This window comes from Tachypleus tridentatus, chromosome 8, assembly GCF_004210375.1.
Source record: "Tachypleus tridentatus isolate NWPU-2018 chromosome 8, ASM421037v1, whole genome shotgun sequence".
NCBI lineage: Eukaryota > Metazoa > Arthropoda > Merostomata > Xiphosura > Limulidae > Tachypleus > Tachypleus tridentatus.
This window is the reverse complement of record NC_134832.1, coordinates 37,747,040-37,774,215: the sequence shown is the minus strand read 5'-3', so window position 1 is coordinate 37,774,215 and position 27,176 is coordinate 37,747,040. Positions and strand designations below refer to the sequence as shown.

At 33.9% G+C, this 27,176-nt stretch overlaps 1 protein-coding gene across 2 annotated transcripts; it reads left to right on the top strand.

Annotated features, from left to right (window-relative positions):
• Positions 1–13,251: 13,251 nt before the first annotated feature.
• LOC143224133 (apolipoprotein D-like) lies at positions 13,252–26,725 on the top strand. 2 transcript variants are annotated; one of them, XM_076452581.1, is made up of 6 exons: positions 13,252–13,389; positions 18,157–18,335; positions 21,075–21,205; positions 24,240–24,322; positions 24,906–25,004; positions 26,425–26,725. In XM_076452581.1, exons 2-6 carry the CDS (start codon positions 18,222–18,224, stop codon positions 26,559–26,561), a joined length of 564 nt encoding a protein of 187 aa, XP_076308696.1. In that variant the 5' UTR covers positions 13,252–13,389; positions 18,157–18,221; the 3' UTR covers positions 26,562–26,725. The 2 variants fall into 2 exon arrangements, with proteins under 2 accessions (XP_076308696.1, XP_076308697.1); XM_076452582.1 differs by lacking the exon at positions 13,252–13,389 and having other exon boundaries at positions 18,127–18,335.
• Positions 26,726–27,176: the final 451 nt, after the last annotated feature.

The window sequence follows — 27,176 nt, the reverse complement described above, 5'->3', positions numbered from 1 at the left end:
AGATAACTTGTCATGATTGCCGAAGTTATTTATTGTAATTTCAAATAAGTTATACTGTGTCAAAATCATTTTAATGAAATTTTTGTTTTCGTAGTGCCCCTTTTAATTCTAAATATTTAGATTAGTTCATCAAAGACAAGACTTTATTACAAATAAATATGGAAGCAATTAATTGCATTTATTTTGCCAAAAATGTGTTTTTATTTTGAATTTCGCGCAAAGCTACTCAAGGGCTATCTGCGCTAGCAGTTTCTAATTTAGTAGTTAAGACTAGACAGAAGGCAGCTATTCATCACCACCCACCGCCAACCCTTGGGTTACTCTTTTACGACGTATAACGCCCCCACTACTGGAAGAGCTCACATGTTTGGTGTGACGGAGATTCGAACCCGCGACCCTCAGATTACAAGTCGAACGCCTTAACCCACCTGGCCATGCCATGCGAAACTTGGGTTTAAAAGTGTATGCGTGTTTCTCATAGCAAAATCACATTGGGTTATCTGCTGAGTCCACCGAAAGGAGATAAAAAATGCTTCAAAATTAATAATTCTCATGATTTAACCAGTTTTATTTTATTAAGTAATCTGGTATATAACCAATGTCAGTTGAATAAAACGTCACTACAGCCAGAGTCTAACGAAAAAAATAATGATTTACTAAAATTTAACAATTTCAAAAATCCAAAATAAAACTTTTAAACAATTGGAGTAAAAATTTTGTTACTTACAAAAAAGTTAAATAAATACGTTCCTAGCGGGAACGGAACTTAATACCAACGTTAATCAACATCATAGCATAAATATTAATGTTATTAATTCAATACAATTTGTTTTAAATGTTTGACGTCATTACTCGTCAAATGTAAATACAACACTGGCTTGTTTGTTTGTTTTAGAATATCGCGCAAAGCTACTCGAGGGCTATCTGTGCTAGCCGTCCCTAATTTTGCAATGTAAGACTAGAGGGAAGACAGTTAGTCATCACCACCCACCGCCAACTCTTGGGCTACTCTTTCACCAACAAACAGTGGGATTGACCGTCACATTATAACGCCCACACGGCTGGAAAGGTGAGCATGTTTGGTGCGACCGGGATGCGGATCCGTGACCCTCAGATTACGAGTCGAATGCCTTAACCCACCCGGTCATGTCGGACCAATACAACACTTCTTGGATTAGTATTTTTTAGCCTCCGATTCATGCTTAATAGATGGTATATTTAATTCAAAATCGTTTGTGAAAACGTTTAGGGTAGCTTCCTGTTACTTAACAAAATGTAATCCAATGAGACAAGATATGGCCAGATTTTTAACGGAAACAAAACAATGCTATAATGTTATTTGTTATGAAACGTTTGTTTTCAAAGTATCTTAGTGGTTGACAGTTGGTCATTTTATCTGCAAGACACATGTTACCTTTTCTATAAGTTTTTAAACTGAAGTATTTGTCCATTTTTGCTGATTTGTTGCCATATTTTGCCATTTATTACTGATCAATCTGACCCACTATCTATACTTTCTACTGAAGATCTCTTCAGCCAATTCTGTGTTATCTAATATCGCTGGGTATAAATTAATCAAGAAGCAGAAGAATTAAAAAATAATTAAAAAACAATAATATTCTCAACTGAAACCACTTCCACAATATTGAATAATAATCAGCAATAATTCTTTTTAACTATATCTCGTGAATTAACTTATTTAAACTCAAGGTATGTATTTTATTTGGTGTCTAAACCATGAAGTTACGTCAGATACTATATCGCCAAAAGCATGTGGACACCCAACCATCACACCCGAATGTGCTTGTTGAATATCTCATACCAAAACCATGGGCATTAATATGAATTTGATCCCCCCCCCTTGCTGCTATAATAGCTTACACTCTTCTGGGAAAGCTTTTCACTCGGTTTTGGAACATGGCTCAGGGGGTTTGCTCCTATTCAGCCACAAGAGCAGTAGTGAGGTCAGACATTAATGTCAGGCGAGAAGGCCTAGCTCACAGTCGGTGTTTCAATTCACCCCAAAGGTGTTCGATGGGGTTGAGGTCAGGGCTCTGTGCAAACCAGTCAATTTATTTCATACTAACCTCGGCAAACCTTTATGAACCTCGCTTTGAGCACGGGAGCACTGACATGCTAAAACAAAAAAGGGACTTCTCCAAACTGTTGCCACAAAGTTGGAAGCACACAGTTCTCTAGAATATCATTGTATGCTTTAGCATTAAGATTTCCTTTCACTCTAACAAAAGAACTTAGCCCAAGGTATGAAAAATCGATTATAAGACCATTATTTCTCCTCCACAAAACTTTACAGTTGGCAATATGTACTCAGATAGGTAGCTTTTTCCTGGCATCCGCCAAACCCAGATTCGTCCGTCAGACTGTCAGATAGTGAAGCGTGATTCATCATTCCAGAGAACGCGTTTCCACTGCTTCAGAGTCCCATGGCAGTGTGCTTTACACTTTTCTAGCCGACACTTGGCACTGCGCATGGTGATCTTAGGCTTGTGTGTGAAAGCACTGCCATGGAAACCCATTTCATGAAGCTAGCAACAAACAATTTATATCAGTTTCATAAAACATATTCAAACTGAACGTGCTCTAATCTAGAAGAGAAGGTAAATTAACACTTTAATATAACTAAAAATTCCTACTTGAACCGAACGATAAAAGAAATAGCAAAAGAACGGTAAACAAAACCATAGAAAATAAAAGTAGAATCTCTACTTTACAGAGTGTGTTTAAATAAAGCGAGTGTTATGAGCTTAAGTCAAATTTCAAATTACGTATCATATAATATAAGAAATCTAAATAGCCTTTGGTGAGTAAAGGACAACTAACAATATCGTGCATATATCAACAATATTTGAGCTTGAGCTTGTTCTGTCCCGATCAAGAATTTAACTGCCCCTTTTTTTTTGTAACTTATACTTGATGATGACTTGATACAACAAATTTAAACGCTGTAGTTATTAAAATTAGAACTTGCCTTACGTGAAGTTCTTGTATTTGTAAAGTAATTATTCTATTCAGTAAATTCCTCTCTAAACATTAACCCTTATATCGATCTTTACTTTTAAGAACAGTTTGAGTGATCATTATTCATCGATAAAACAAGAAACTTTCGCTTTTCACTTCCGTGATTCCAGATATGAGAAAGCAACATTTGTGCTGTCCGTCATCCACTCATCTCTTCTCCGATATTTGTCAAATTGTAAGTTTTTCCATTGTTTGTCGTGCACGATTTTTCCTATACAGCTGGTTAGGCTGATCGGACGTTAACTATTCGGTTTATCGCTTACAAGAAAAGGATGTATCCAGAGTTAAGAAATAAATTAAAGAAGCTGTAATCTGTTCAAACAATCACCAGGTACCTTTTTAAAGGAGGATAAGCTTGTATGCCACCTTGCTCTGGAGCTTTGTTCTTTCTGGCTTCCATTACTTGTATAACTCCTGTTCGTTTTTGTTTTTTTTCTGTCATCTGTTGTGAATTGATTTCCGGGACTTTAACGTTGTAAGTTCATAAACCTACCGTTGACTCACCAACTGACAAGAAAAGATCGAAAAACTGTGATCGTGAGAAACTGCTTGTTGCTGTATTAGTGTGAATAAAATATAGACGTTTGTCTGAGTTACCTATACATATAAAAGAACAGAGAAACATGTCTTTAAGAACGTAAATATAGTTCTTTTCCACATATGAACATTTTAAAAGAAATAAAAATTTAAGTTTTCTTTTAAAGTAATTCTTGGGAGCATTAAAATTAATTGGTTTGTTTGATTTGGATATTAACTCCCTCCTTTCTTAACAACTTAACGGTAAGTCTACAGACATTGTGTGGCTTTGTGCTTCACAAATGCAACCAATCAACCTGAGATTCACGCAAAGCTACACTTGAACTATATATACTACCTCACCTCAATTTTTGAACTAGTAGACTAGAAGGAAAGTAGCTAGCCAACTCTTGGGCTTCTTCTTGAATAGTGAAATATAACCATAACACTTATACAAAGGCGGCATTAAGCCGTGCAATTACATGAAGTTCTGAACGAGTGCGATGATATGTGGGGCTTCTTTTGTGGAGAAAAATATCAGTGGTAAAAAACTGTCCGTATGTTCTAAGAAACAGTACATGAAATAACTAAAAAGGATCTCCATCTTGAAAAGTAACACAAGTCAGGTGTACACAAAATGTTCTCACAACATGGTTATCGAACTGTCACATACTTCAGAAAGCTTTAAGCGGTTAACAAATTCGACTCTGGCAAATAATGACAAGCTAGATATGAGAGAAAAGGCATGCTTTTAGCTTTATTTTGACACTACTGCTTGTTGAACAAAGGTCTATGATCTTGATTCAAGTATTGGTATCTTAGTTATGGATCCACTGCACAATCTGTCAGTTAGTTTTGCTTCCAAGAAGTGAACTATAAATAAAAAATCATCCAGTGCCAACCACAATGAGTCTAATAAAAGTAGACTTTTTTGTGCATATTGTGAAACAAGTTTTGTAACGGATTTAATATTACAGTCCACCAGTGAAACAGTGGTTTGTCTCCGGAATTACACCGCTAGAAACTGGGTTTTGATACCATAGTGGGCAAAGCACAAACAGCCCTTTATGTAGCTTTGTGTTTAACTAGAATAAACAAACAAACAAATTTAATATTATATATATTGATTTTAATATCTATGTTTGTGTCAGTTTAATATATATTTAGAAATGAATGTATCTTATGTTGCTAAATGTGTACTGCGAAAGTCTGACTTAATCTCTAAATTTGTAGAAGATTCTTGAGCGTTAGAATCAACAACGTATGATGTGTGTATGAAAAATACTAGTAGTGTTTCCGACTGAGCTATCGAGGACGTCGTCTTAAAGTTTATAAAACGCAATACGCGGAGGGACAGTTTAATATTGTTAGTTTGCTACAGTTACTATACTCTAAATCTCGAAAGCTATAATTGTAATAAACGCTTATCAATCGAAAAACTGCGTATATTTGATCAGGAATGTTTAGAGATCTCAAACACTAGAAACCGTTCAACTTCAAAAAATTAACTTTGGACATTAGTATTTCTATGATGACATTAGATATCTCCCTCTGTGAAAAGTGAGCTTATAAACCGGGTGAAGCCAGCCAAGAACAGAGTTAGCTAGATTTCCCATCAAGAGAAACGTAGCAGTACATCAATATAAAATTAATTTGCTTTCTGTGAACCGTCGATAAAAGATTCAGTTCCACATCAGAGAGAAGACTTAGTATTGTTTGTAAGTTTGTAAAACTTTTGTATATAAATTATTGTTTGTCATAACTATTTGTAGTAACAGTTATTGTAAATTGTACTGTTGTTTGTACATTAAAATATGTTTGTATTAAAAAAGAAAATTGTGTGTATCAGTCTTGTTGGCAAATATAATAAACGTGATATATGTCGACATAGAATTAATTTCTAAATCTAAATTATAAGTGAACACAGTTTCAGGCAATTTGAAATCATGAAACGTAGCATAATAAATCGGAAATGTGGCTGGTTCCATTGCAGTTGTACAACATACAAAAGCAAATTCATGACTTCCCAAGTACCTGATGTTGCTGATAGAATACTGTACTATCAGTATTCTACTTAATAAACAGAAGAACTAGTGTAGTTGCTCTTGGAATGTGCTAATATCTTTGTTGGAACAGATGACCACCTGTGTAAGACAGCAGTAACATCAACACATAAACATATGTCCAGTAAATTAACCACCATCCAGGCCTCCTTGGAGTATTACGGATTTTTTCAGTGTTAGAAGTGAAAAGATTTCGAAGAATTGACTAACATAACCATTTCAGAGTATTTGTTTCTCTCCACCAGCTTTTGTGTGCTAGAAAAGGGAATATTAAGGCTGTGCTTGGAGTTCAGGTGATTCTGGATATGCATTTATGTTTGAAAGCATTGAAGGTGTCTTTTGGTTCAGTACGTTGTATCTGGCTTTTAACTCCAGTGTGTTAAACTGGATAGTGAAAATAGATCTAAGTATAATTTAACAATTTTAGAAGGACTGTATAAATTCAATTTCACCGTATTTCAACTATGTAATACATTTATCACTATCAAAAGGTTGATAAAACTTACGGTTAAAAACTTACTATGGGAGTGATATCTTGTCTATGTAGATGACATTTTGGCTTAGATCATACGTATTCAGCAGCAACTAAAATTCTCAGAAACATAGGTCAACATATCAAAGATGTAGGCTTCAAACTGTAACCAGAAATTTAATTTCTGATTTACAAAATAAGCAGGTATTGGGAGATTAGTGTTCAAAGATTGATTCCAACATCAATGTAAATATACGGCACACAACTATTTCAGTTTCTCACCGTGCTACTGATAATTTGTTGCATACTTCTCCAAGATAACCATACTAATGTTCACACTGACTAATGGAGTTCTCAATTGTGAGTGAATAAAAGAAGGTAAGCAAGCATACTAGTTTCCTTAAAATGTGCTTTGCTTCTTTCATTTAAGATATTGTCTTTATATTTAATACCACAGTAGTTAAGCTGAGACAGTTTTGTTACTGATACAGGGCAATATGTAGTGTTCAACCACACGTATAAGCCATATACTAAAAGTTCCTAAATGCTGATACCGCACAATTAAGAAGAAAATGCTTGAATTTGTAGTATATTTCAAAATTAATAAAAATAATTATATGATAAGAAATTTACTTTAAAGTGTTTTCTCAGCCCAAACGAGCCGTTTTTGCATATAAATTAACCAATGCATCGTTGAAATGGCTGATGGACAAAAATATCAATTTGCTGAACAATTGAACAACAGTAGAAGGTTTAGTAATATTACAGCTCGCCAACCACTGAGATGTAATCTGAATACTGTGCAATGATAAAAACCATTACAGTTGCTGTCCCAACGAGTGATGATAAAAATCTATTATGCGTTAATATAAATTCCTAATTCAGAACTTCTAGAAGAGTAACTGAAGAATGAATATCTATTGAATGTTATTTACCGTATTGTAAGGGAAAATGTGACTGCCATAAAATTGGAAATAAGACTCTGATGCACAACTTGTAACATTATTCTATGTCACAGCCAACTTAAGATACATCTTATATTCGTAAGAGTTTTAATTATAGAGATATTTCGGAATTCACATTGTGCTAGAAATGGAAAAAAGCTATTGTAAATGTAAATAAATAGTTTTTCGTCCCATATTTCCATAAAGGCATCAAATAAAAATGGTACAGTTACTCTATCGTTAAATCCATAGAAAACCTAGCCAGAACAAATAGAGCTCTGCCAGAGAACTGTGAACTTTTTATTACAAAGAATTCCTACGGTTACAGGTGATATTTTCTTAGGTAGTACTAAACAAAAAATTCGTGTGCAATACATTCCTCTATCAGTACTGACATTTAGAGTTCTAATGAACACGTTTATTTGGTTCATATTTATGAATCAACATTCATAATATAAGTACCAGGTGTTATGAGTATCAGTACTCTATGGTATACATATTCCACGTTGCTACATGATTAGTAACACTCAAACTATATTGGGTGTCTTTAGTTATTCTTTTTGAAGTACTGTATTAGTCATTTATACCCATGCATAAGAAGAGTTGTTACAACTTGTATGACTTATTGTGACAGCTGTTGAAATGGCCTTGACTACTAAAGAGTATTGAATGAATGGAAAAAAAACTATCACTTGTAGTGTAATTGTCCAACATGCAATCATATGTTTCAAATTTGAATTTAGTTTATTCAAACGAATTAAAATGACTTGTTTTATAATACTTTCCCAGAAAGGTGGCAGAGGATCGCCTGGAGAGGTCATTTGTTTTAACCAATCGCACTACCATACAGTTGTGTATTATCTATCAGTCAGTCAGTAGACACTAAATCGATGTCACATAGGGACGCTTAACGTTGCAATTTACACCGCCATAACGTCAGTAAAACGTGTGCCTGCATATTCACAAGAACAATTATGCACTCTATAGACAGCAATATAGCATGACAAATGAATTTTGAAAGCAAGAAATAACAATATTTGTAATAGTTAATTTTAATTTAATTTATTATTGAAACGAAACACTTTCGAGCACCTCGCAGAAGTAAATCTAATATTATTTGCATATACTACAGCCACTCACTACCAATGAATTTACTATTCCTGATTCTTCTCAGTTTGCACGTGAATTAAGACAACAGGCTACCTCCAAAAACCAATTTACGACCATTTCTGACTCTAGCTCCATCTTTACTAATATACCTTTAAATGAAATCATTGATATTTGTATATTTGAACTTTCACGCAAAATATCTCGCTGAGTGGTTTTTCTGTAACAAAAATAATATTTCTTAACAGCTCCCTCTATGGACAAGATGTAGACATCCACCACTTTTTGATAAATTAAAACTGGTTTATCCCTCCACATAAAAAAAAATCATTTACATATATAAAATTTTTGTGTGCCTTTTTAAACTTTCTACTTTTTTTGTGTTTTTGTGACCACACATAATTTTTAAGTTTAAGCACTTGTAGAACCCAGTAAGACTTCTATTCTGTAAGCTGTACCACGTTACGCTCTACGAAAAAACAAACAAAACACAAACAAACTCACATCATGAGGAGATGCACCTAGAAAGGAGTATGTACATTTACGTCATTCATGCTCGTTCGTTACAAATATTTGCTCATTTACACCTTTGGAGGTTTATATTCTCACCTCTTTACACTAAATCGTGCTTTGATATTGAAATCACTTTTCACTCATGCCTTTTATTAGTAGCGTTGTCTTACAGGTCATGCTACCAAGCGTCAACCTTCTTTCACTCTTATTTGCAGCAGATAAAAAAAATCAATCTTTATTTGCTATTTTCATTAGAAAAGCTATAAATACAGTTAAAATTGGTTATACAACACGGACACATGATTATGAGATAAACGTGTCATGTAGACAAACTAAACAAAAGGACCTTAGATAATTTTGCACAGCAATTAAAATTATTTTCATTCACATGAGGACTTATCAGATTTTATGTTTATTTACACATACAATAACGTTTATGAAGGGATTTTCATAAACCTTAGATAATTTTACACAGCAATTAAAATTCTTTTCCTTCGTATGAGGACTTATCAGACTTTACGTTTATTTACATATACAATAACGTTTATGAAGAGATTTTCATTTGAATGTAAACTTATATTTGCTAAAATATTTGCTTGGCTAACAACTTAACTTGTGTTTCTCTAATCAAATTTGTATATTCCAATGGTAAACACGTTAAAAAATGTTGTTGCAACATTACATAGGTGGAACAAGGAAGTGGTAACAAATCCGTTTCAATAACTATGCCCTATACACAGAAATATAAACAGGAAAGTTAACCTTTTAGAATTTCCGGAAGTTAAATACAAGCTGAAAGAAGACCTGTGTTTTGTGTTTCCGTTAGAAACAAACAATTATATCTTTAGCTACGTGATGAAAATAATGCTAGGAGTTGTTTACGGAACTACCCATTAAATAACGTTCTACGTTTCCTAACATATAATTAAAAGAAAAAAAGCACGTGCTTGCCATGAATATCTTGTTTGCAGGTTTATTTATTTTTAAAATTTTCGTGCAATCACATATTCGGTTTTAAGAAAATATTTACGAAGAAAATATTATATATTAGCATGAGAAGTATGCGGCTATGATTATTCTGGATAAACATACAATTTATTCACAGACTTTTGAACTTTTGTTAAAAATTCAACAATCACTTGGAAACATATTCAATGCTCAAATAATATGAACATGTACAAACTAAGAACGAACTAATTATTGGGTGAAAGGTAAGGCCACCAAATCTTTGTCTTACATGTTATCATGTAAATTAACCATAATATGATTACAACTGTATATGTAATAGGGCCCAAGAAGTGATCTAACACATAGTTAGTTAGTTAGTTATCACCATTAGATTCCATCCAGGAACATAGGGCCGCAATCGCTTGCGGATTCTTCAACAAGTATTTAAGTGAGCAGGTTGTTAGCCAACTGCACCGAGCCGTCCCTAATTTAGCAGTGTAAGATTAGAGGGAAGGCAGCTAGTCATCACCACCCACCGCCAACTCTTGGGCTACTCTTTTACCAAGGAATAGTGGGATTGACCGTCACATTTATAACGCCCCCACGGCTGGGAGGGCGAGCATGTTTGGCGCGACCGGGATGCGAACCCGCGACCCTCGGATTACGAGTCGCACGCCTTACGCGCTAGGCCATGCCAGGCCCGATCTAACACATAACATGATTAATTTCACTTTGAACGAGTAAATAAATGTGATTATCTACTGTAGTATAAAAATCACAACATTGAATAGAAATGTGGCTTAACGCAATATATTTCAACATGAGGTGTCTTTAGGTATAATCAATCGTCATAATTAAAAGTATAAAATAGACCCGATGACTTTAATCAACAAATCTTAAGAACATCTGCAGTACAGTGATTGTTAAATCTTGTAAGAAAAAAGAGAAGCAAAAAGATGAAATTGTATGAAGGTGATAATGTTTAAAACAACTTTTTAAAATAAAATTTCTGCTTTACACATTACAAATAACTTAGTAACCTTTAAAAGTACTTCCAAGGAAGAAAGTGTTTCCACGTGTTTTGTTTAAAGTATAAACAAACTAGATGTATGGAACGTTAATCACGGCCAAAATTAAACAGTGCAAAAACACATATTGCCAAGATTTAGAATACCTTGAAATGCGAGAGAAAAAATGATACTTTCATTAGTTTTCCCCACATCTCCGTTTATAGCTTACAAGTCAAATGTAAAATGGATGTAATTTTTGTAATAAATTATAGACTGGTACATATGCTTGTTTTTTTAATACTTTAATTTTAAAGCAATTCATTAAAATGTATATGATAAGCAGCTCTACAGATCTGAAACGGTGCCTTTAAATATCGTACACACTTTATTATCATACACATGTATGTTCATATTATACATAGATCTGATAGTTTTCTTCCACTCACAAGCAGAAATATTTTTGAACGGTTATTGAGCTTTCACTTTTTTTCTCAGGTGTGGAAGTTACTTGACCTATTTATTATGCCCTGTTCTTTTGCTGATGTTAGAGCTGAAGAGTACAGCTCTTCAGATGTTATGAAAAATACAGTGTTTGTAGATGTACGTAATGTCAACTAAGGTGAGGTTATGCAAGTTGTTCTTTCTCAGTTTGGTGCTGCTTCAGTTAGATATATTGACCCTCGTCCTGGTAGCTATGAGGTTACATTTGTTTTAAACGACGATGTAGATTTTGTGGTGGATTCTTAATTGACTCGTAACGATGAAAACTATATGGCGCAAGGCCTGTGTAAAATCTTTGCCTGTTTCATCTTTCGGAGTTCCCGAATACGTCGCTGGTACGAACATTATTTTCAAGTTCCATAAATTTTATTGTTATGTTATCGTTTAGAAACTGGACCAGAGTATTTACAAAAGTATCTGGTTTGTGCGAGTATCTTTTTCTGGTTCCCGTACATCTTTGCCTTACGTGGTTAAGGTGTTGTATCCGTTGAGGAAAAGCATATTTATTAAAACGAAGCATGATTACCAGCGTCGTGTGTGTAACATGTGTCTAGCTGAGAACCATCCCTACAGTGATTGTCCACAGTTGATTTGTTACCTTTGTTATAGACAAGATCATGTTGCTCGTCATTGTCAAGGCGTAAGGGAAGGACTTGTTATTGAGAAACAGTTTGCTGGAGTCACACATACAGAAGACACAGTGATGGACGATTCAATAGGGATGAAAGGTGGAGATAATGTCCTTCTTAAATCAGTGGTAATTGATCCCGAGATTAATTGACCACGATCTTCGTCTATTGTACCTTCTACATCGAATCATGAAGAGAGTGTAACAAGTACTTGAATTTTATCACTCTGATTCTGAATTTCCACAGTTGTAGGGGAAGGAGAGCGACTTATCTACGTCTTAACTGTCAACAACAGTTCTAACTGACGTCCCTTCGGTTCACTGTAGGGAATATGCGGAAGTGGGTGATATAGGGACGGAAATCCAGACCAATGGTAAGACGAGATCTTACCGGAGCAAGATTTGAATACCTCATGTGGGGAAACACAAAAAGTAAATTACATTTATTACCTCTTCATCACTATAGCGAATCTATTCAAGATAGGAGTGGTAAATTGTAACGAGCTGAGAGACTTTCATAAATTGAAGATGTATCTAATAATTTAGTTCACTTTATTTTGTAATTTGTTTTCAAAATACATTTTTACTGATCAATAGTATTATTTAATTGGTAAATTCTGATTAGGCCCAATTTTATGTCAAATTCGGTGAGTGGTCGTCAAGGGACGGCAGTTTTTATGCATCTTTCGCTTTCTCAGTTTGTGAGTTTACATTATACTGGTAACATGAGGAGAGTGATAGCTATGAATTGTATTTTTAATGTGTACGCTTCTTCTATCATTTCTGGACTTTTTTTAATTGTTTATTTACACTTTTTCCAGCTGCAACAAATCTAGTTATATTAGGTGATTTTAATTGTGTCACTAACATTAAGTTAGATAAATCTCCGGTAAAATTCTATCGAGATGATAGTCGCCAGGTTTTCGCTTCTTTATTAAGTACTTTCTCTTTATCGGGCGTGTTTCTGTTCCTCTATGATGATCGACATGGTTTTACATGGAGAAAGTTTATTTGTGGCTCACTAATTCAATCCCGATTTGATAAAATTTTCGTTATACATAACATATTTTGAGAGGGGCTTTTGATCGGTCTTGGTTTCCTCAAACGGATCACGCTCTTTTGACAATTAATTTTAAATTTAGTCGGGTACCTCACAGTCCTGGGTTGTGACAGTTTAGTAATCATCTGTTGATTGACATATATTATGTTGAAACGGTAGAGCTTTTAATTAGACGAAGTCGGAGCTGGCCTGATTATCACAACGATATTTGCCAGTGATATGTGAGGTTGGAGAAGGATATAAAATATAAAGGATATAAACTTCAGTTTACGGTTCTCGTCGGATTAAGGCTTTCAGAGCACGCCTGAAGAGAGCATAGAACGTGAACCTTAATTTCATTTTGGACTCTTCAGTCTCTCCAGAAACACTGTGATGAGGTGCCTGATTAATAAACTTAGATGTGCAGCCGATAGAGGGTGTAGTATTAGGGTCAACTTTAAAGAATGAAGCGTGGAGTTTTGTTTTGATTCGAAGAAAATAAGACAGACGTTTGCTGGAAAACTATCGTCCAATAACATTATTGAATTGTAATTACAAGATTCTAACCAAAATATTAGCTGATTGATGACCAGACTAGTTATGTTCCAGGTAAGGATGTGGTTACAGTGCCTCTCCTTTAGGTGTTGTTAATGGACTACTTAGATGGAATTAGGTGGGAATTTGCTCAAAATTGAATAAATAAAGGTTTTTTTTTATCGTGTTTAATGTGGTTATTTGTTTCCTTTGTTTCAGCGTTGTGGCCTGAGTGTCAATTTTCTTTAGTGGATGTAACTTTATTCTAGTATTTCTAATATTATTAAATATAATGGTTATACTACCGGCACTATCAACATTACCCGAGGTCTTCGTCAAGGGTGTTCTCTATCGACGATATTATACATCCTTTATGCTGAACTTTTACATAATTATATCTTTGATGTCGCATTGTTTTCTCGTTCTAGTCTTATGTTTCAACATGTTTATTATACAACTTTGACACTGAGTGATGTCTCTTCTATAACTCCTGTTACACGAATTTGTCAACTTTACGAGCGTGCGTCAGGTAGTCAGAAAAGTAGGGGTCTGTGGGTAGGAAGTTTGGTTTCTCGGGAAAAGAAAGTATTTCTGTCTCTTCACAAGTTTTAACGTGTCTTGTTATTCAGTTTCACACTGACAGTGTTGAGATGTATCGTATGAATTAACATGGTATCTATCGACGAGTCACTCGTATTTTCACATCTTGGTGGCATAAATATTTATCCCTAAGTGTCGAGTGTTGATCATTAATGCTTTAGTTACCTCAGTACTATGGTATCCTCTTCAGATTCTACATATGGAAAAGTCTATTTTTGCTTTATTACAAAAGGGGTTTTTGATCATTCTATGGGATGAAGAAATACACAAAGTTAGTTATGAGATACTGATTAAACCAGTTCGCGGAGGGAGGCTAAATTTTGTAGATATTCATATCCTGTAAATAAGCTTATAGATTAAAGCTGCTTCAGAAATGCTTATCTTGACAGTGTAATGAGGTTTTAAATTCGTTACTATCTTTTAATTTTGGTCTTTATGGTGATTTGCTATTTGATGTAAAAGTATTTTCCTGTTAGTTAGTTTCTCGTTTTATGCAAGTTTTACCTCCATATAATGCTGAGATTTTTAAAGATGAATGGATAATTTTTCACGTGGTTTCACTCAGCGCCCAACTGATGATTTTCTTGAAATCAGCCCTAATTTATTGAATAATGGTGGGCGAACATTTTATTTTCCTGAATTTGTAGCCGCAGGTATCATGCAACTTTGCCATTTACATTATGTTTATTTCTGAGTTTCACGCAAAGCTACACGAGAGCTATCTGCGCTAGCCGTCCCAAATTTAACAGTGTAAGACTAGGGGGAAGGCAGCTAGTCATCACCACCCACCGCCAACTCTTGGGCTACTCTTTTCACCAACGAATAGCGTAATTAAACGTCACACTATAACGCTCCCACGGCTGAAAGAGCCAGCATCTTTGGTATGACGGGGATTCGAACCCACGATCCTCAGATTACGAGCCGAGTGTCTTAACCTAGTCATGCCGGGATTTTACAATATGAGGCTATCCCTTGTTTTCTCCGAGAATCAATGGTTACTGAGTTGGTGTTGTCCACACTCGTTATCTATTTTTTAAGTAATAATGGTTTGGATTTTAGTTTATTTTGGGGTTTTTCCTTGCGAAAGATATTTATTGTTTTATAGGTTAATGTTCCCCCTCATGTTCCGCATGAGTTTTTGAGAAGTGTCGTACCTGTTACTGACTGGCCATTTATTTGAAAAGGTTGTTTTGATTCCTTCTTGGTTATCGGTATTGTAATTTAAATTACCTTATTTGACATCATGCGGTGACTATCCATATTAAGTTGGTTCATATATTTCATCATCCGACGGGCTTATATTCCTTTTGTGGTGTTGCTCGAGAAACTATTGCTCATTTGTTTTTCTAGTGTTCCAAAGTACAGGACACGTATAATTTAGTTTTTAGTTTAGTGTAGACAATTTTATGCCGTGGAGTAATGGATCATGAAAATGGACAGGTTGTGTTTTTGCCTCAGTTGAGTTAGCATCACCTCGGGTTGTTATGTCTGTGTACGGGTGTAACTAAGTTTGTGATTTACTCTGCCCATAATAAGGTTCTATCGTGTGGTGTTGGTGTCCATTTTGTGAATATCTTTAAGGTTTAACTTCAAGCTAAAATGTATTTTGATTTCTTAAGAGATAAACTGTTACATCTTTATAGTATTTATCGCGACTCTGGTGAGGGTGGAGAGGGTAATATACTATGCAGAAATTTGGAATCATAATTTTGTTTGATTTATAGTGACTTTTCCCTTTATTTTAGTTCATCTTATTGTTAATATATTTGATAATAACTTTAGTTTTTTGTTGTTTTTCACTACTAATGTTTTGTGTATGTACCTCAAGCAGTTACCCTTTACTAATATATTTCTACTATCCAGATGAGTACAATGATTTTGATAAGGAATCTTGAATAGTTAATGTATTTTTGTTTATACCACCTCAATGAGGGCGGACTAATAAAGAAAAAACACAACTGAAATAACACACAGACTAGTAACAGTGAAGTTTGAAGTCAATCTTTCTAGGCTACTTAAATGGTTACGTTTTGGGCACAGCTCTCACTTAACATGTTATTTCACAGAAATAATTTTTGCAATGATTATACTGGATTAGCAATGTAATATTTGATTTCTCTATAATTAATAATGCTCAAATTTTGATACTGCACCTTGTTTCACGAAACATTTTAACCTGGAGTGAATCACTGTATTACTTTTTATGTTAGTAACTGTATGCAACAACTTAGTTACATTTTGTTTCGTATTACAGTGGTTCAACTGTAAACTCAAGGAATTATAAATATAAAAATTTTGGTTAAATCCCTATTGCAGGCACTGCACAAAAAACGTCTTATGCAGTTGTGTCCTGAAATAGAAGTATCTTTATTTTAAATAAGCATAAATTAATTAATTTATTTATTTATTTGTCTTTTCTGGCAAATCAGCCTTTTCCTTTAAATGTTTGTTTGTTTTTGAATTTCAAGCAAAGCTACTCAAGGACTATCTACGCTAGCAGTCCCTAATTTAGCAGTGTAAGACTACAGGGAAGACAGCTACTCTTTTACCAACGAATAGTATGATTGACCGTACATTATAACGCCCCCACGACTGCAAGGACGAGGATATTTGGTGTGACGGGGATTCGAACCCGCGATCCTTAGATTACGAGTCGAAATGCCTTAACCCACCAGACCATGCTGGGGCACTTTTCATTAAAAATGTATCTAATCGAATAACCCTACTACCCTTTTAAACACACGTTTGTAAGTTATTTAAAGCACTTCGATTTAATCTCGTAACAACGTCTTATTAAGATACTTGACCTTGCAGACCAACTCTCTAGATGTAGAAAAATATCAAAATATTAAATAAGAAATTAAACAGCTTCATTGTACATTTACATATTACAAAAACTTTCTGAAATATTAAAATGACAAGATGCGTTAAAGTTATTAGGTTGTTCAGAAATAAATTTCGTTTTTGAATCACGAAGTTTGGAAAAGTATAAACCAGTGTTGTAAAACGTGCTTTAATTAAAGTAAGCACCATTTGCTTCAACACACTTTTACCAACGTGTAACGATGTTGTTTATGCCCCTGCTGTAGAAATCGGAGTTTCTATGGTCAATTAACTCCCTGAAAGTTTCTTCTGCAGCTGCCTGGTTTTGAAAGTGTTTCTTGTCCAAAAAGTTGTCAAATTGCTTGAAAAATGAAAATCTGTAGGGAAAATGTCTGGGAAATGAGGTGGATGAGGCAGAACCTCGATTTCCAATTCGTTCAATTTTTGGAGCGTCCTCCTTGACAGGTCTCATAACACCGATTTTGTTGATCTTCAGTCAGCTCATGCAGAACTCACTTATCCAACTTTTTGTCTTTCCAATCGCACTCAGGTGGTTAGCAATGCTAGATTTGCTTGTCCATACCTTTTCTTCAAGCTTACGTACTGTTGTGCAAGGGCCTGCTTCAACTTTTACCTTAATATGTTTTCATCTAAGGATGGCTTTCTTCCACGACCTTCGTGGTCTTATAGACTTTTATCTCCATGTCGAAACCTATACGTTCAGCAGCAGATCTATGGCCGAATGTCTAGTTGATGTTTCGAGTAGTTTCGTTAGTTTTTGTACAAGTTTGAAGTCTTAGAAGAAAATCAGACGAAAGTCCTTATTGCCCATGCTGCCTTGGGGGTTACGAAACTTACTCTGAATAGAGTTAAAACAGCAGACAATTAAGACACCCTTTGAGCGACAAACGTTGGATTAAACCAACCAACCAACGATAAGTTACTTAATATTCAACTTCTAAATGTCATTGTGAGAATTCCGACATTTATTTCTGAACAATCTAATATCTTTCTTCAGGTTTTGTTCAAATAAGTATTTTATCAACTTTCGTTTTTGTTTTTAAGTCAAGGCAACGTAACTGATGACGTAAGTAGAAGATCATGAATATTACAAATAATGTATACTGATTAAATAAATTCCTAGGTAAACGAGTATTAGTTTTTCTAATATTTTATATCATTTAAATGATGTTGCTGTTATTGTTGTTAAAACGAAAGATACAGACTTTTAACCCAAAATGTCTGAACTTTTAATAATACATTGAGCAATGACCTATGAAACGCCACCACATGCTTGTTGTATAACTAGTTGAATATAAAAAAGAGAGAGAGAGAGAGAAAAAAGATTTGTTGCGATTAAGAAAATGCGTCACCTACTAGCAGACTTGTTCATACCTGAACTATCATGTTCAACTCCAGGTCACACGGTAACGCCGAGAAGATATAAATAGTCAGATTAATACTTCATTTAATACAAGAACAAGATGAATCCGCGTGTCGTTCTCTCAGCATTTCTGGTGTTCCTTATGGGAACAGTCGTGGAAGGTCAAGTTCCATGTAAGAACCATGAGGTCATGGAGAATTTCAACGCTACACGGGTAAGCAACATATCGTTGTTTTAAAAGAATATTCTGAAAAGGTAATAGACAAATTCAGCCCTCTACCTCTTTATAGGGTTAAATTGAACTGTAATCAAAATGAGCATAATTTCTTAAATCATTCAGGTCAGGACTGAGTTCTGTGTTTGATGATTTTGTAGTTTATAAATATCACAAGCATCACAATAAAGTTTAAAATTTTGAAGTTTGTCTTTTCATGAGCTCGTAGTTAACAGTAGTATAAATAAAGGTAAATTTTCATGCCTGTACTGTGCATTGTAACAAATAAAAGTAATAATAAAAGTGGATAATAAATGTTTTAAAATTAGAAACATTCGTTTGATAAAGTTTTACCACTAAACTTTGAAATTTGCTATTTTTTCTGAATTTTTTGTAACTAACGAATTTGAAACTTGATATTTTCGTACATTTATTGATTTTGATTCATGATATATAGTAGGTGTGTGTGTGTGTGTGTGTGTGTATGTGCAAAGCCATATCAGGCTGAGTCCACCGAGGAGAATCGAATCACTGACTTTAGCGTTCCAAATCCATAGACTTACCCCTTTATCAGCGGGAGACGATATATAGTAGGACGAAAAATAAATTAATTTGGAACTATAATGTTGAAACAATATATATTAATTCCTCTTTTAATTTCGGTCTTTTTACAGATCATTTACAATAGTCAATGGAATTTTCCATTGTGAAAATAGTGTATCATTTTTCTTTTACTTCTTTTTCTGTCATTTCAAGCTATCTTTTATATGAAAAATAAATATTGTTAACATCTATAATAATTATACCGGCTGCAACTTCCAAAAACTTTGCGGTGGTTTGCATGCTTTTTGGTTGAACTTTCTTATGCTATCATTTTCACGCACCACATTGAAGTTACGCTTTCTGCAGGAATTTAGTGGTAGATCGTTAAATCGTGCTCTTTTTCAAAATATTTCACACGATGTGACAAACAAATCTACGTAGAACTACACGTAAGGTTAACAATAAAGTATGGTTATAGTATTTATAATAGTGTACACAGTATGAAGTGGTTATGAACATTTTGTTTATTACATGGCTTTATGAGTTCAAGCAAAGAGACTGTTAAAAATGAAGAATAAAACCTGTAGTAAAGAAAACAAATGTAGCTGCAAGGTATTTATAGCAGTTTATGAAACGAACCGAAGCTAAATTATTGGAAAGTAAAGTAAAAGTAAAGTTGTAATGAAGACAAACTTGGCTGTTTATGCAGAAACGTCTGAATGCATGTTCACGAAGTGATAAGCATATGGTTTTGAACAAACTTTGCATACATATTTTAGACACAAATAATTTGAGAAACGCACAGCAATTGTATTTAGTATCATGTTCATTCTTAAAAGAAATTATAAGAGCATTAAGTGTTGTTTGTGTGAAATATTTTTGCAAATAGATAAATAAAATTGAATTCGTCCCCCGCTGGGACAGCGGTAAATCTTCGGATTTACAAAGCTAAATCAAGGGTTCGATTCCTCTCGGTGGACACAGCAGATAGCCCGATGTGGGTTTGCTATAAGAAAACAAAGTTGAATTCGAAGCTACTTGTCATGTGATGATAACGACATTGTGCTATATCGAAGAATACTCGTTGCATTATAAAGAGTGACTAAGCAAATAACACGTAAGGTCATACTGAATATGTAATCCAATATGTAATCCTTGCTTTTCTGAAAAACGCCTTTGTTTTTTGTAATGATAAGATGTTGGTAGCGTTTGACCGAGGAATTTGAGAGATAATTTCTGGATAGACAAACACAAACGTATTATATACACCAGGTATATATTATAACCATACAATATTCAACCCATAAACCAAAACATGTTAATACGAAGTTTTCTAAAAATACGCTGCACATTTTTAAGAAAAGAATCATAGGGTACAAGCTACAACGTGGGATTATAAAATAGATCCTCGGTTTTAGAGGTGACGGCGAAAGTAGAACCCACATTGTGGTGGGGATACACCGTCTCTCAGTCTTAATCTAGTCTCACACAAGAAAATTAAAAGTTGAGAAATTAGGAGAGTGATATGTGGGTGTTCAAGCCAACAACTGTCTGCAGAGAGTTATGGGAAGGTGACTGCTCTCCGAAGTTAGAATAAATAAAAGATAAACTTAAGATGAGAAAAATAAATAACAAAATAAAAAATGGAAATAAGGAACTATCATTTAGAGGTAAGTAAGATAAAACGTACCTCTTGAAGTTAACATTCCTGTCCCCAATATAGAAGAGACATTAATTGACACGACATCAGCAAAGTGTTGGTTTACTGTGACTGTCGTGCTTTTATATGCGGCTTAAGGTGTACATTCAGATGTACTACGAACTTTTTCGAAGCACAACTCGCGACACTCTATTTTAAAATACACTCATTTCTAAAGTATAAGATAGACGTCTTAATTTCTAAGATTTTAATGAGTAGAAAACGAGTTTTATTCAATTCTCTTGAAAGCAGTCATCCGATGGGTCAGAGATAAATTTACAGATTTACAGAATTGTTTTTGGACTACAGGGGGGGGGACACTTTATATTAATATCTCGAGATTAGATGTAGCCAAGCCGTATATGTATATTTATGATTATTATTAGGTGTTTTATTTTGTTATTTGGTAATAATTTCCAGTTAGTATTGCTTTGTTGAAAATAAACGTGTATTTGTAGTTGGACAAAATAAGAAGTGGTTATTTTTTCTAATTGCAGTTTATGGGCAGGTGGTACGAAATCAGAAAGAGTTTTCAGTTGCTCGATTTTGGAGTTAGGTGTGTAATGGTGGAATATAGAAACCTCAGGAATGATACCTTTAGCCTGATACATAAAGGAATCGGAATTTTGTAAGCTTTCATATTATAAAATTTAATGTTTTACTCAGAATAATATCTTTCTTTCAAACTAAATATGTTTTAGGAGGACTTGATAATTTTATCTTACAAATGGTTGAAAAGGAGATTTTTTGTAGAACTTTGCTATCGTAACATATTTAAGCACCTTACCTCTCATAAGGAAATAATTTTCAAGTTATTTGAGAAGCAAGGCTTCTTCGATATATATTTATCATAGTATGTTTGAAATTTACCCTCACCTATAATTTACATTCTTACAAGTCCTATTGCGTAATCGTGTGTATGTTATAACAAATTGCTTAACTTAGACGTTTGTGTTTTAATATATAATATTATCTAAGAAAGAATAACTTTAAATAATTTATACACTTCATAACAAAATCTGAAAATCTGACTTTATTGTCGTTTCATGAACACTCTGACGTATTACAATTTCTAGGTCAGGGAAGAGCCTTCCTCACAACCTGTTTTGGCTTGACATGGCCAAGTGGTTAAGGCACTCGACGCGTAATCTGAGGGTCGTGGGTTCGAATCCCCGCCACATCCAACATGCTCGCCCTTTCAGCCATAGGAGCCCCATAATGTGACGATCAATCCCACTATTTGTTGGTAAAAGAATAGCTCAAGAGTTGGCGGTGGGTGGTGATGACTAGCTGCCTTCCGTCTAATCTTACACTCCTAAATTAGGGACGGCTAGTGCAGATAGCCCTCGTGTAGCTTTGCGCGAAATTCAAAACAAGCCAAACAACCTGTTTTTAGCAAATTGAACTTTTGTTTTAAACTGCAGTTAGAGATTAAGACTTTAAAGGTAAATCATATTTCTTGAAGCATTAGGGGTATGAAGAGGGGTGAATAAAAGAAATTATTCACATGTGTGTGTGGGTGTTTTCTTATAGCAAAGCCACATCGGACTATCTACTGAGCCCACCGAGGGGAATCGAACCCCTGATTTTAGCGTTGTAAATTCCTAGACTTACCGCTGTACAACCGGGGGAAGAATTATTCACATTCTTTCTCAAAATGCAAAAATTAACATCCCTGTTGCCAGCTAAAGAATCAACTCTGTTACATCAATAAATATTATTACCCATACTCAAGTATTTTTTCGATTACCTTACGAGACGATACTTTTTAAATTTGCTTACACATCAGATACATATACTTTTTATTTGTATCAATATGAATATGTTTTAAGACAAAAATGGACTATTTATTTCTGAAGTTGCTTAAGCTGCTACGTGCTTATTTGTCACAGTATAAGATATGGTCTTAGGAACTTAGTGGGGGCTTATGTGAAAGATTTCTGAACTACATTTTCAAGACAAAGTTTTAACATATATCAAGTAAAATATTAAAATTTTATGATTTTGCGAGTCTACCTTACTAAAATATTCAACTGTAAGAGTACAATGCACTTGTGGTTGTACAAATGTTCTTGAGCAGAATATCTACCAGTATTGTTACATGGGTTAAGGAAATCGATAAACTTAGATCTTTTAAAAGGTAGACCTTCTTTCTCCAGGCTGAATTGCCAAATGTTTCTCGTATGAAATTGCTTTATCTTTCCGTGTTCATAAAAATCAATTTTTGAACATTTAAACAAATGTCGAATTACATTGATTACAATTAAATTATTCTTTACAAAATGTTTGTACTGAAGTTGTCAAATCAGAATTAGAAACATTTTTGTTATCATAACATGGAGATATTCAATCTATGGTACACTGTGACAATCTTGTTATTACAAGCACATCTTTTACAAAGGAGGTAGTTGTTGATTTTATTTTTGCCTATTTTCTTTTCTTTTATAACCTGGTACGTTTCAGGAAAAAAATGTGGAGTTGTTATTTCTTTTCATGTGTTTGAGGTGCTACAATATGTAACGTTACAAAAATTATTTAGATCATAAGTATTGAATGTTGATAGATACTACTTTTTCAAGCTGATACCTACATACAACGAGATTATTACTGTTGTTTTTTTTATATTTAATGTTGTCTGGAGTATAACCATACCCCGTGGCACAGCGGTATGTCTGTGGACTCCCACCGCTAAAAACCGGGTTTTGATACCTGTAGTGGGAAGACTACAGATAGCCTATTGTGTAACTTTGTGCTTAATTCCAAATAATCAAGTTAAACTGGAGTAAAACAGACATTACTTGATTTTTTATTGATATAAGAATAGAAACAGCATAAATATATATATAATTATTAACAATGAGACGATCTTTAACAAAACAAGAAGATATAAAATGAATCATGAAAAACTTTTCAGCCTGCACCTGTAAAAAAAAAAAAAATTTCTGCATCATAAGCCTTACCAGTGTCGGATTCAGTAAATTAATTTGTTCTTGTTTAGCGTAAAGCTACAAAATGGACTATTTGCATTCTGTCCACTGCGGGGAATTGAATACCGAACTTTAACGTTTTATGTCCATAAACACCCCGTTGACCCACCGGCGGGGGCTAATATAATGCTAAAAAAACACAGTCCACTCATAGATTTCGCGCTAAATTGTGATTGTGAAAGATTCTCCTCCTCAAAATCAATTCTTTATCGATATACATTTTGTTTTTCTAATTCACACACTGGTAACTGTGGCATACCTTTATCCCTTCGATCTCCGTGACACGCAGACTGAGTGTTGAAATAACAGTATCTGATAATATCTTGTCTACCTATTTCATAAAAACAGTCGTATGCGACATTTCTTTTGAGAAGTTATAATGTTAAAACAATGAACTACTCATTATGAAGGAGCGACGGGAAATAAATATTTCATCTTATAAAGAAATTTTATTCCATTTAACAAACATAATGAATTTTTTTATATGATATTGCGTTCGTTTGACTTACATCGACTATTATGCATACAAAGAGAGTTTTGTATTACTTTAAGTTAATTGGTGTTTCTTTTTATTAACATTTATTTAAGCTGTTGTAAAGCAGAAAAAAAATTATCATAAAGCTGTAAACACTTAACTGTTTACATTTATTGCTTGCCACATTTTATTTTACTAAGCCACGAGAAGAAGCAATCTAAAGCAGACCTTGCAGTTTTAAACTCTGAAACACCTGCCAAGCTGTTACTGAAGTATGAGACACGTAAGTGGTATACTTGTTTGATAAACTACCGAAGTTAAAAAAAGCTTAAATATTTCTGTGTGTCTGTTGGTCTATCTGTATTAAAAGGTAATTAAAGTTTGTTTGAAGTTAAGCACAAAGTTACACAATAGGCTATCTGTGCTTTGCCCACCAAGGATATCAAAATCCAGTTTCTTGCGCAGTTGTCCTGCCACGGGGGGAGGAGGGACAATAATTAAAGCCCACAATGAATAACATATTCTATAGGAGCTAATAAGTTTAAACTCGGAAATTTAAGTTACTTTAATTTCTTTGTCAAGCCGCCTAAGTCAGTGAAAAATATTGATATCAAACAAAGCTTTGTAACGACTTTAATTGAAGATTTTTGCTTAAAGTAACCAAAATATATAACAGTCTGTCAATTTAGTTAATATGACATGCATAAATAAAAAATGTTTTAATTTTTTAATAATATGTTAAAAAGCCATTTTATTATGAATAAATTTATATATTTTGATGCAGTGTATTTAAAATAGTTGTCATTTATTAATACAATTAGTAATAACAGACTAATTACAACAAATAAATCATTTTATGTTTTCAGTTCCCTATTATGAGAACTACTACATTTTGGATACAGATTATGACAACTATGCTATAACATGGTCTTGTTTGGAGGTACTACCCCGAACGAGGTTTAGGGGTAAGAGAAGATTAAAGCAAACATCAACTAATCTAACATATATATAAGCCTGTGTGTCACTTCACGCCTGATATTTCTTTTCTAAATAGGATTTGTTTGTTTGGAAATTTCGCACAAAGCTACTCGAGGGCTATCTGTGCTAGCCGTCCCTAATTTAGCAGTGTAAGACTAGAGGGAAGGCAGCTAGTCATCACCACCCACCGCCAACTCTTGGGCTACTCTTTACCAACGAATAGTGGGATTGACCGTCACATTATACACCCCCACGGCTGGGAGGGCGAGCATGTTTAGCGCGACTCGGGGCGCGAACCCGCGACCCTCGGATTACGAGTCGCACGCCTTACGCGCTAGGCCATGCCGTTTCTAAATAGCAGGAGTCATAAAACCCAAAATATATTTATGCAAATCGAATAGTCAGATTACTGTCTGCTCAGTACGATTTTAATGATGGGTGCAAGGGAACCGGAAGGGGTATGCCTAATATAACCTAATATTGTTGTTAGTTTGTGTATTGGGGCATAAAATGAAATGTACAGTCAACAAAACTGGAAAACAGTTAACTGAAGAGGTTTTGTTTTTTTATTTAAAACGATAGTGATATTGCATAAAATGTATCATGAAAGTATATATATCGATACAATTTTGAATTTAAATACTTTCTGAATTAAGAATTCTTGTTTCGTAAATACTAGTGGGCGGACAGTAATCGAACTATTCAATCTGAATAATTGCATTCGGGCTTTCGTGACGTGACAGACAGGGACTTTTGCATATTTGCGATTGGTCATGTTGAATATCATTCTTATATTTATTTTGAAAAAACCGAGCTAACATTCTCATAATGTAGTTACTTTACTTTGTCACTATCTGTAAAAGTTTGATATATTTTTCTCAGATCAGCTATCGGTTTTAGTAATTAGGTAACCGTGTAATTTGTGATAGACCAATGTTTATGAAACTAATTTTGTTTGTTTGGCAAGAAAGAGGGACATTTTAGGTCATTATTCATTGATAAAGTACAACAAAACATAAAAGAAACAAAAATGTACTAACGTATGATATCAGTCTCATGTCAAGAGAGAAGGTGCAAAGGTAAAGTATTCTCAAAACACAGCCTTTATAAATTAAATTATTTAGGTCAAATTTACCATTACCGTCATTTCATGATTCTGTACTAAACTTAGTTTATTTCAACGTTTTTGTTATTCTACATTAGTGCTATTTCATTGACTACATGACATGAGCTTTACATTTTTTTTGTCATTTTGTACCAGCGACACTAGAATTGAAATTATTACAAGCTTTGTAACTTTGATATGAAAAACATTATAGAAATCAATATTTTATATTCATACAGTTTATATGCCATATTTATATTAGCTTAGTTTTATTAAACATAAAATTCAAATTTATATTTCAGAAATTTTGACTATCCTCGCTCGAAAACCCAAGATTAGTCGGGACCTTCAGAATTTCCTGAATAATTTTGTAAGAAAAAGACGTATAAGAACGGTCCTGTTAGCTGAAATTAATCAAGACAATTGTCCTGAATTATAGATTGACATCGACTACCGATATATCTAGCTTAATAAACTTTTTAACTTTTCTTGAAAAGAAAGTTGTCTTCATATGTGTAATTTCATTTTGTATTACTTATTATTCAGCGTAATAAGTATATTTTCATTCAGTTCTGTATTTGAATATTATATTAAAAATGCATTTCTGGAGTTTGTAATTTACTTGATAAGAAAAGTTATTTACAAAAAACAAAAAATACATTACTCCACTTTTACTAAAACATAACAAAATTACCTGCAGTAAATGTATCATTAGCTTCAGTATTCAGTTTCACTAACAGTAAGTACTAGTGTTTCCCGCTAGAATAGCGGTAAGTATACGAATTTACAACGCTAAAATCAGAGACTCGATTTCCCTCAGTGGACCCACTAGATAGCCCGAACACACAAGCAATACAATATTTAATTTTTATTATTTACATTTCATAGCATTACTTTGAAATATTATGATTTTGCGAAAATATTTTTTTTATATAACTAATATTTTCTGCGTTTCATGACTTCCAATTTTTATGTTTACCAGAAGTACTCCATTTGTATATGTAACGACTGTTTTGTTGTTTCTTGTACACAGAAAATGACCAATTATTAGAGA

Bases quoted from the DNA above. Each gene is read 5' to 3' on its own strand.
- LOC143224133 (XM_076452581.1), top strand. From the start codon at position 18,222: ATGAATCCGCGTGTCGTTCTCTCAGCATTTCTGGTGTTCCTTATGGGA. The intron at 18,336-21,074 runs GTAAGCAACATA...TTCTAATTGCAG, and splicing joins AGAATTTCAACGCTACACGG to TTTATGGGCAGGTGGTACGA. The intron at 25,005-26,424 runs GTAAGAGAAGAT...TTTATATTTCAG, and splicing joins ACCCCGAACGAGGTTTAGGG to AAATTTTGACTATCCTCGCT.